Source organism: Crassostrea angulata, chromosome 4 (assembly GCF_025612915.1).
Source record: "Crassostrea angulata isolate pt1a10 chromosome 4, ASM2561291v2, whole genome shotgun sequence".
NCBI classification, from domain to species: Eukaryota; Metazoa; Mollusca; class Bivalvia; order Ostreida; family Ostreidae; genus Magallana; species Magallana angulata.
The window spans coordinates 33,315,805-33,325,268 of NC_069114.1; the positions used below are offsets into that span (position 1 = coordinate 33,315,805).

Consider the following 9,464-nt stretch of genomic DNA (forward strand, 5'->3'; position numbering starts at 1 on the left):
GGTCACTCTTAAAATTATGGGCTTAAAAATTAAAGGTATGGTTGAACGTTTGTGTAAAAAATCAGCTAAAATAATGTTACGTCCGCCATATAAATTTTGACGGTCGCCGTGTAAAGAAATTTATAAGGCAATCACGTGACACGATTCACCCAATGACGTCAAGAAATTCTAGTCCGAGGCAAAACAAATATATATATATATATATATATATATATATATATATATATATATATATATATATATATGATAACTATATTTGATAAAATACATATGAACAGTTGAACACAATTTATACATTATATGATAAGTATCTTGTTCAAACTTAAAATTTGTTTTCGGATATTACCGGTTTACCAGGTAATATATCTATATATAAACAACATTTATGCCTTCGAAAATATTTTTGCCTTCCTTTGAATTTTTTTATAACGCCAACAAGCAGTACACCCATTATTTTATATTATTATTTATAAATAAATACTTAGTCATTCTTGGGAAATAATTTTGCGCCCATACGAAGTGGATAAAAAAGAATGGAAAAATACAGATTTGTTAAGTTTGTGTCAATATATATACCGGTACTTATCTGAGCCTTTCATGAAATGTATTTCCCTAAAAAATGTGTATAAATGATTTTAAAATCAATGTGATGGGCAATTTTTATTGTAGACAATTTTCCATTTATCTATAAAAAAAACTATTCATATCAATGGAAATGAAATATGACAATATCAGATAAAAATCGTACGAAAACAAAGACAATAAACATTGTAAACATGTCCATGTATATATTAAAAAAATTACTTAAAAGAAGAAAAAAATTGTTACACGATGTGTGATTTTGTTCATGGATGATGAAAAAGTTATGTATTATTACTTATTAGGTTTGTTATTGACTATTTACAGAAATTTGTGTGGTCAGTAAAGTCTATAGAAGTCGAGGACCTAAAGTTTGATATGCAAACAACCAAAGATAATATATAACAATTAAATTCGTAGCTTATTTTTCTAATGTGTTGCCTTCCTCATCAGTTATCAGTGCAAACCTGGACTGGATACCATTGTAGGATCGTAATATTACGTCAGGGGTAAAATGGGGGGGGGGGGGGGGTCACTCTAAATATTTTGGGGCTTAAGAATTAAAGGTATGGTTGAACGTTTGTGTAATAAATCAGCTAAAATAACGTTACGACCGCCATGTTGCTGTATACATTTTGTTGGTCGCAGTGTAAAGAAATTTATATGGCAATCGCCTGACGCAATTCATCCAGTGACGTCGAGACATTTTTGTCCGAGGCAAAACAAATGTAAATATATGATACATAAATTTAATAAAAATACATATGTAATTTTCTGAACAGTTGAACACAAATTATACAGTTGTGTGTTAAGAATCTTGTTCAGACTTAAAATTTGTTTTCGGATATTACCGGTTTACCGGGTAATATACAGTAAAACACGGTTATAACGAAGCACCAGGGACGGGCGATTTTGCTTCGTTATAAGCGTAATTCGTTATATCCATCAAGTTTACAACATGTAATATAGTCACCGGGAATGAAAATCACTTCGCTGTAAGCGTCAATTCATTATAAGCGTGTTCGCTATAACCGTGTTCTACTGTATCTTTATATAAACAACAAAACATCTTCGTGGATTTACTTGACCAAGGTTTCGATGGACTGAACTGACTGTTGTCTTGTGGCGGGAAGAGATGACTGGATAGAAAATAGATAAAAGTATTATAAAAACATTTTCAAAACGCTTATTGAATTTCCTATTGTTGGAAATTACCAAGTAATATGCAGTGGCGTCAAAAGCAAATTCAAATTGGGGAAGGGGCTAGACTGATCTTGACAAGCAAAAAAAAGGTCAATTTAATATCGCTTTGCAATTGAAAATTATCATAGTATTACCCGATTTATCTCCCCTGATCTTTTCTCTTCTTTTGTTTTGGAATAGCTTAGTCTATTGGATAAGCTCTGCAAAAGATTCGTACAGTCAGATAAATGCAGTGCTAAAATATCTTGCCTAGTGTATGTTATTTACAAAATTATACAATGGAAAATGACACATTAATAATCTAAAAAGAACTAGAACATGCATTTGTAAATAGTTACATTTTTTCGCCTTCGTCGCATCATGGCGGAGAAAGTGTAGATAATGGGGTTCAGCGCAGAGTTAATAGGGAGGACTACGACGATCACCCAGGCATAAACCTTGGACGTGACGTCAATGCCCATAAATGTTAGGAAACCTAATTTAAGCAATTTAATTTAGTACATTCAAATAAATGAACTTTTTGTGAAAATGCAAGACATCTTTAGAAATAATTGAAGGCAGAACTATGAATATTTTTTCGATGGCATACAAATTGAATTTAAAGGTCATCGCATATTTCTCATCGAATTTGGATGGTAATATTAATTCTTGTGTGAAACGATTTATCAACTTACAGTCTTGTAACCCCCCTCTCCCAGATAATATATGTATTATGTTTCCTTACCGATTACTCCCATTGGAATCCAGCAGAACATGTCTGTTACTGCGACTGCGATAAGGGTTTTTGCAAGATTAATCTCTCTGTTATTCTGTGTTTTGTGATGCGAGTTAACTTCTTTCCCCATTCGAACAACATCAGCAAATATGACAAACTGTCCCAGTAGAATACCAATGAAAAATACAAAATTGGCTCCAACAAATATTATCATAGAATATTCCCAACCGGGTTTGCGGAGAACGGACAACGGTAATGAGATGCATATCCCAGAACTAGAATAGTAACCATCGAAGTAATCGTGTCCAAACAACGGCGTCAAAGCCAGAAGAAGAGAAACGAACCACACCAAGATGGAAATAAGTCTGGCTATACAGGTGTTGGTTTTGAATTCTGAGAAAGGGAAACGGATAATGAATATTCTGTCAATCGTTATACAGAGTACAAAGAGGGCAGAAGCCTCACTGGAGATAGTAGCCAAAACTCCTGCAAAAGTACAGGCAGCACTGTTTCTCCACGATTCGTCCTCAATGCCGTAACGACCACTGAAGGTTAGATTGGCACCAGCTATGATGTACAAATACACTCCCATTAGAAAATCTGCGAGTCCCAAATTCAAAGAATAGATAGCAAAAGACGTTACTACTTTTGGTTTCAACACCAAAACTCTATACAACGGACCTATTACATTACCAAACACCGCTAAGAAAGCAATGTACCATATGATAATGCTGAGAATAGGGGTGTCAATCAAATTTTGACAAGAAGAGATTTCGTTTACTGGAGCGGAGCATTGAATCTTGCTGACAGCTTTTGGTTGAGCACAGCAAAATGTGTAAGAATCTACCTGGAGATACTCTACATTAATGAGACCATCGAACATACCTTCAACCACTTTTAAATTATTATTATTATGAAGGTAAAGATATTTGAGATTCGTTAGACGAAGGAAATGGTTGCGACTTAAGTCCTTAAGTTTGTTGTCTGATAGGTCAAGATATACCAGTTTTGATAGAACAGAGAATGCCTTTTCATGTATAAATTGTAACCCGTTATTCCTAAGTTTCAGATATAAAATAGAAGGGAGATCACCAAAATCATTTTTGTCAATACAACAAATGTTATTATCGGAAAGATCCAAGTATTGCAATTGACTATCGGATGCGCTGAAATCGGATGAAAAATTCACTGTACTTATTTGATTACTTTGTAAATGCAAGATTTTAGTGTAATAATTAAAACGCCAAGTCTTCAATCTATTATAACTGAGATCCAAAGTAATTGCATTGTGATAAAACGATGGCTGTCTATCCAGATCACAATAACTGAAGTTTAAAACAACGCACTCAAATAGATGGAACGTGTATGGGAAGGTTAAAGTATTGTAGATTTTCACGTTGACACTGTACAGAATTGCCGGTATGGTAGAGACAATCGAACTTGCATCCACGTAAAGTTCAAACGTATGCTCTGATTTAGACGATAATTTAATTTCAACAAACGTGCTTTGAATTAAACGAACCGATCGAAGGTAATCTTTTGTGTCGTCAATGACCACTGTTTCAATATTACTTTGCCTGATTTCTAGAGTTTCTATCAACACCTCTTGATTTATAGTTAATGTCATCATTTTACAGTTGTTCACCGTAAGGTGTTTAAGATTTGAAAAACCGTTGTCGAACGTTACATGAGACTCTCGATAATCATGCAGGACTAATGAAGTGGCAAACGTCGGAGCATCGTGAGAGGAACAGTAAAATGACAGCCCTGAACAATTACAATTAGCTGGACAGACGATTGAACATTTGTTTGACGAGTTCAGTGCGCAGTATTTCCCATCATCACAGAGATTCATTCGAGGGACATAAACTGTTCCTCCCTCTACATCACTTTTATACATATCTGCAGTTATGTAATTGGAAACTGTGTTTGTAGAACTGCTGTTTTGATTGCAAAGGGTTGATTTTGTTGTAAAATCTGAAATTTTACAAAAACAACTATATTAATTTAAACTCAGGGGAATGATTTAAAACCAAATCCTGTATAAAAAATTACGCTGCCATAATAAATATTGTTGTATAACAATTTAATATAAAATAATAAAAATTCTAAAGAGAGCTGTACAGTCATGACCATTTTAGGACTGTTCTTTCTATTAATTAAGGTTTCTCCACCCTTGATGTTTTTATGGTTAAATCCGTGAAATATTGGTTTAAATTTGAAGATTAATATGTTAACATTCAAACTGAGCTTAAATATTGGTATGTTGCAAATATTTTGTTCATGCTGTAGGAGCTAACACAGGTACACTATCAAGGCAATTATAGCGACGACTGCTTTCCAATCAAACATTGTATTTTTTTTAAAACTGATTTCGGTATAATTTATTAAGCAATTTTTTAAATAAATTAATCGCAATCTTTTATTTTATGTATTTTAACATTTATAGGCCATTTTAACTTGCCAGTATAAAAGCCATCACATTTAGAGTGAATTTTGATACAATTTTTCAACCATGAATAAGTACAGTTTAGCAACATAAAACGTCTATAACTTTTGAAATAATGGTGCAAACTCACTGAAAATGGGTACAATTATAACTGATTGTATATTCTATCGAAATCTGCGAAGAAATGTTTACCTTGCCAGGTGAAGAATAATGAATTGTAGTCTCTTTCAACTATTTTTAAGTACGGTTTTATCAGTTTTTCATTAAATTCAGCGATTTCAACTTAAACTACCCTCTATAAAGTGTTATACATTAGTGTAATTTCACTTTTCATAGCTTAAGATGTGTAAAACTCAAGTTAAATTAAGAAATATTGGCAAAATCATACATCACATAACTCTAATATTATAACCGATAACGATAAAATATTCTGGAATGCTCCTATTGACGTCATGCGACAATCGAAAGACCTTAAAAGAGGTCTGAATAAAATTATAGAAAGACATTATGAGCAAAATGAGCTGTATTATTTAGAATTTTATTTTGCTGCAAAAACCTGCTTAAACGATAAGTCTGAATAAAGCTTAAACTTTTATAATAAATAATACTTGAAAAAACATTATTTTTTGTCAGAAGAAAGATTTCCTTTCTAAAGAATATATAGCAGATCCATTCTTAGTACAGGACGAAAATAATTCAATTTTGCTCCATTTAAGGCTTCTTAACGGCCTTTCCCACAAAAATATGGCAAACAGAAATTTAATAACAATGATTTATTTTGTCATTTTCGTAAAAAAAATTCAACACTAAAATTGCAGGTCATATTGCTTTAAATTTGTAAATTTAAATCATTTAAATTTTTTCTTTACTTATTAAAAATTTATAGATTGCGTATTCTTAATTTGTCAAATTGAAAAAGTCAAACATTGAGTTTTAGGCATGAGACAGAGTTTAAAACTTTTGTAAACAAAGCTCGAACCTGATATTGGTTACATGTGTACGTGTTGTAATGGTTTAGGTTTTTAATCAAATGTTGCTTTTTCTGTTTATAATTATACTTATTGAATTTGTTTATCTTGTTTGCCACGAATCATTTTATCAATAAATGGTAATTCCATACTTTACATTATTTAAAAAAAATATTCTCGAGCTCTGTTTACATAACAATAGATTCTTACTTCAAAATTTCTCTTATATTGTGACTTCTAACATTCAAATTTTGCTCAGTCATTTAAAATGCAGAATTAAACCATTTCGTATATAAAAAATAAAATTTCGATATAAAATCGTGTTTTAGTCCTCTTAAAACGAAACTGTGTTTACCACAAAATTGTTCATCCTCTCCACCTAAACAGTCAGCTTCGAAGTCGCAAAGTTTGGATAACGGAATACACTCAATTTCTTGATTTTTATCACAGCGGAACTCGTCACTTGCACAGTCATCTAAGCAAACCAAAATTTTCTTAAACTCATGATATGAAAAAAAATAACCTAATTGTGTACAACCTTGTAGTTAAGATTAAACTAAAGATTAACATAAAATCAGATCATCAAATAAAAAAACGTAATAGGTACTAGCACTGATTCATCAAATGCTATATTTTTATCGATATTGTATTAGTTACACGTCTCAGGTAAAGAAAAATTGTATTTGCACTGTAGTCATAACCGTTTATTTCGTATAAAATATTTGGCTAATTGTCCTGATACAAGATTTTTCACCAATTACAAATTCTCAAATATAACACACAACTTTACCATTAATTGTGGTTTCCAATATTCATTTTGTCAATAGAGGTAATATTTGTTTATTTCTTCAATAGAGGTCTTAAATCGCATATTCCGCTAATTATATTTGATATACCAAACGATTTACCTGTTAAAGTCCTAAGATTTAATTTTTTCAGTTCAACACATATTTAGTCATAATTTTTTTTTCTATCCACACTACTTTCATTATAGTCTTAAACCGTACATATCGGCATTTAAATTTCTTTTCACTGCATACATCGATTTTATCAATTATTGTTCTTTTACCAACTTCAGTTCTTACCACATACTCCGTCACTGATAGAAATGTTGTACACAAACGTTAGCCCAGTCGTGAATTCATCATACATTGCTCGGAAAACAATCTTGAAAGCATAAGAAGATATAATTGGTTCAAAAATTCTCTGTTGACAATAATATTAATTGTGATTTTGCTTTTGTGACAAAGAAAGTAAAGGATATTTTTATTATTTAAATATTATATTAAAATAGATGAACCTTGAAATCGACACCCAATGGCAAAATGGACGAAGATCTGCTGAATTTAACCGCTGGTGACGATGAGTGTGCTTTGAGTATATGGCGTAGATCGTAAGGTTCAAAATAGTCCGTGATGTAAGCGACCACAAGCGTGGCTCCCCCTAGTACAAGATGGCTGTAGTGGAGACAGCGATGATGCAGAGCGAGTGGAATTTTCACACTAACAATATCACTGACAGGCTGCTGTATCTCAGAACGAGGCAATGACGTGGTGGCTAGAACGTAAATATCTTCATACTCACGAATCGTTTTGATAACGTCCTCAGAAAATCCAACATCTGTAGGAATTTAAAACAATATTATAAAATTAGTATAATAATTGGTAGGTTTCTAATATTTTTGTTGACAAGTTTTTGAGTATGGATTGAACTAAATAGCGTTTAATTTGATTAAATATATTCACATCGGTTAATTGATTACATCATTAAAGGTCCAAGTAGCAATGTTTCATCGTTTTTCATTAGAGAAAGGCTTTCACATACATAACAATGGTTTACCAATATAGTTAATAGATCGAATTTGTCTTGGAGTCCATGTGTCACCGTCTTGGAAACGAGTCTTTAAGATACAATCGATAAGCTTGCCATTTCTACCACAGATCAGGATATATCTGCTCAGATAAACTTCCGACGCATGCCCTGTCCACCCACAGTTATCTTTAGCGAAGTCACACATATCTAACAATAATGAAATACAATAATCGCTGTAAAAATCAATTTTTTAACAATAAGTTTTGAACCAGACTTGTGAAGCAAACTCGTCGATACTGAACTTCACCATAACTGTTAATGTTCTCCAACTGTTATTAGATATTCCTTTGAGAAAGAAATTTTAAAGCAAGTTGTTTTTGAACCACATCATAGCACCTCGAAAGTTTTTTTTTTACATTGCTTAATACATTTACTGGTTATTCTACTTACATGTATTTTGCATTTCGCCAAAAACATAAAAGTCATGCATATGCTATAGTTTATTAGAGACAACTTAACTATTGTCAAAAGATACTTGAAACGCTTTCCCTCCAAATACTGCAAATGTATTGGACAGGAGCAATTTTTATAAGATATGCTTCAGAGGAAAATAATCAAACAACAAGGAAGTTGAGCACAAAACAGTATAATTTGCCCCGGTCTTCTTAAAACAGGAATAACAGCTGTACTTATATCACAGACAAGTGGGAATATCTTAAACATCAAATATCGAATTGTTGAATTAAGTTCCTCATCACCAGGTCGTGTTTTCAGTACAAGAGCGGCAGGGGCTAAGTTCTTTTATTTTATGTGGTGTCTCTTTCCTGTAGGTGACGATTGGCTTTGATGCGAACATCTTTTGCAAATATTGAACTTATTTTGTATTGATTAGAACTGCAGAACAGAAATATTGCCTTGATTGCTCGAATATAAATACATTTTCCTGGTTGTTTCTGATTGATCCTTTATAAAAGAAATTCATGTAAACATCTTCCGAGTTCCGACTTTCTTGGAATCAAATTTTTGTCACGAATATTTTATATATTTCTTAATTTAATGATATATTGATTATGTTCTAGGTCGTTTGAATTTAAAAACTAGTTTCCTGTATATGCATTTTTTTCGCAGTTTACAAAATTTGCCAAAAATAGGGAATATGCGGATTTTTTTAAAAATATTTGTATCAGTCTTTTTTGCGATTCAAAAACAATTCTTATATCAATCAATTAACGTTATATCTTTGTCTATTGAATAATTTGCTATGTTAAAGTGATTGCAAAAAAAAGAGCGATAATTACCGTAGAATTCTTCTTCATTTCTTTCTTTGGCGAAAATTACCGTTTATTTTCTTCAAAAACTTACTTTTTCATTTCATAATACTCGGTTTACTATGTAGTAAAATATGTGTACTTTAAATAGCTTGTATCTGGCCCAGGGGCCATAAAACTTAGACGAGCTCACTTTTGATCTCAGTCTCACTTTTCCACTATATATTCCTTTTGTAAAAGTGAGACTGAGATCAAAAGTGAGCTCGTCTAACTTTTATGGCCCCGGGGCCAGATCAGTGCGATTATTTCACTATATTTAAACTCTTTGTTTTTATAAAACTTTCCAGTTGCGTATGATTTCATTCATCTAAAGTGCATATTATTTTGTATTATCATAAGGTTCACAAAAAATATTTTGTAAAGATTTTGAAATCTTTTGGTTGATATCATTTCTTAACTCTATTCCAACT

General features: G+C 32.0%; 1 protein-coding gene across 1 annotated transcript; it reads right to left on the reverse strand.

Annotated features, from left to right (window-relative positions):
* Positions 1-1,450: 1,450 nt before the first annotated feature.
* LOC128181277 (relaxin receptor 1-like) lies at positions 1,451-7,931 on the reverse strand. Its single transcript, XM_052849618.1, has 8 exons — positions 7,754-7,931; positions 7,215-7,534; positions 7,000-7,081; positions 6,270-6,389; positions 2,507-4,474; positions 2,121-2,257; positions 1,917-1,982; positions 1,451-1,718 (listed from the first exon to the last, which is right to left on the reverse strand). Exons 1-8 carry the CDS (start codon positions 7,929-7,931, stop codon positions 1,659-1,661), a joined length of 2,931 nt encoding a protein of 976 aa, XP_052705578.1. The 3' UTR covers positions 1,451-1,658.
* Between the last annotated feature and the right edge of the window lie 1,533 nt (positions 7,932-9,464).

Excerpts from the sequence above, each read along its gene's own strand:
- LOC128181277 (XM_052849618.1), bottom strand. The coding sequence starts at position 7,931 with ATGTGTGACTTCGCTAAAGATAACTGTGGGTGGACAGGGCATGCGTCG. Across the intron at positions 4,475-6,269 it reads AGAGGATGAACAATTTTGTG|ATTTTACAACAAAATCAACC; the intron begins GTAAACACAGTT and ends GTAAAATTTCAG. Across the intron at positions 2,258-2,506 it reads GATTCCAATGGGAGTAATCG|GTTTCCTAACATTTATGGGC; the intron begins GTAAGGAAACAT and ends TGCTTAAATTAG.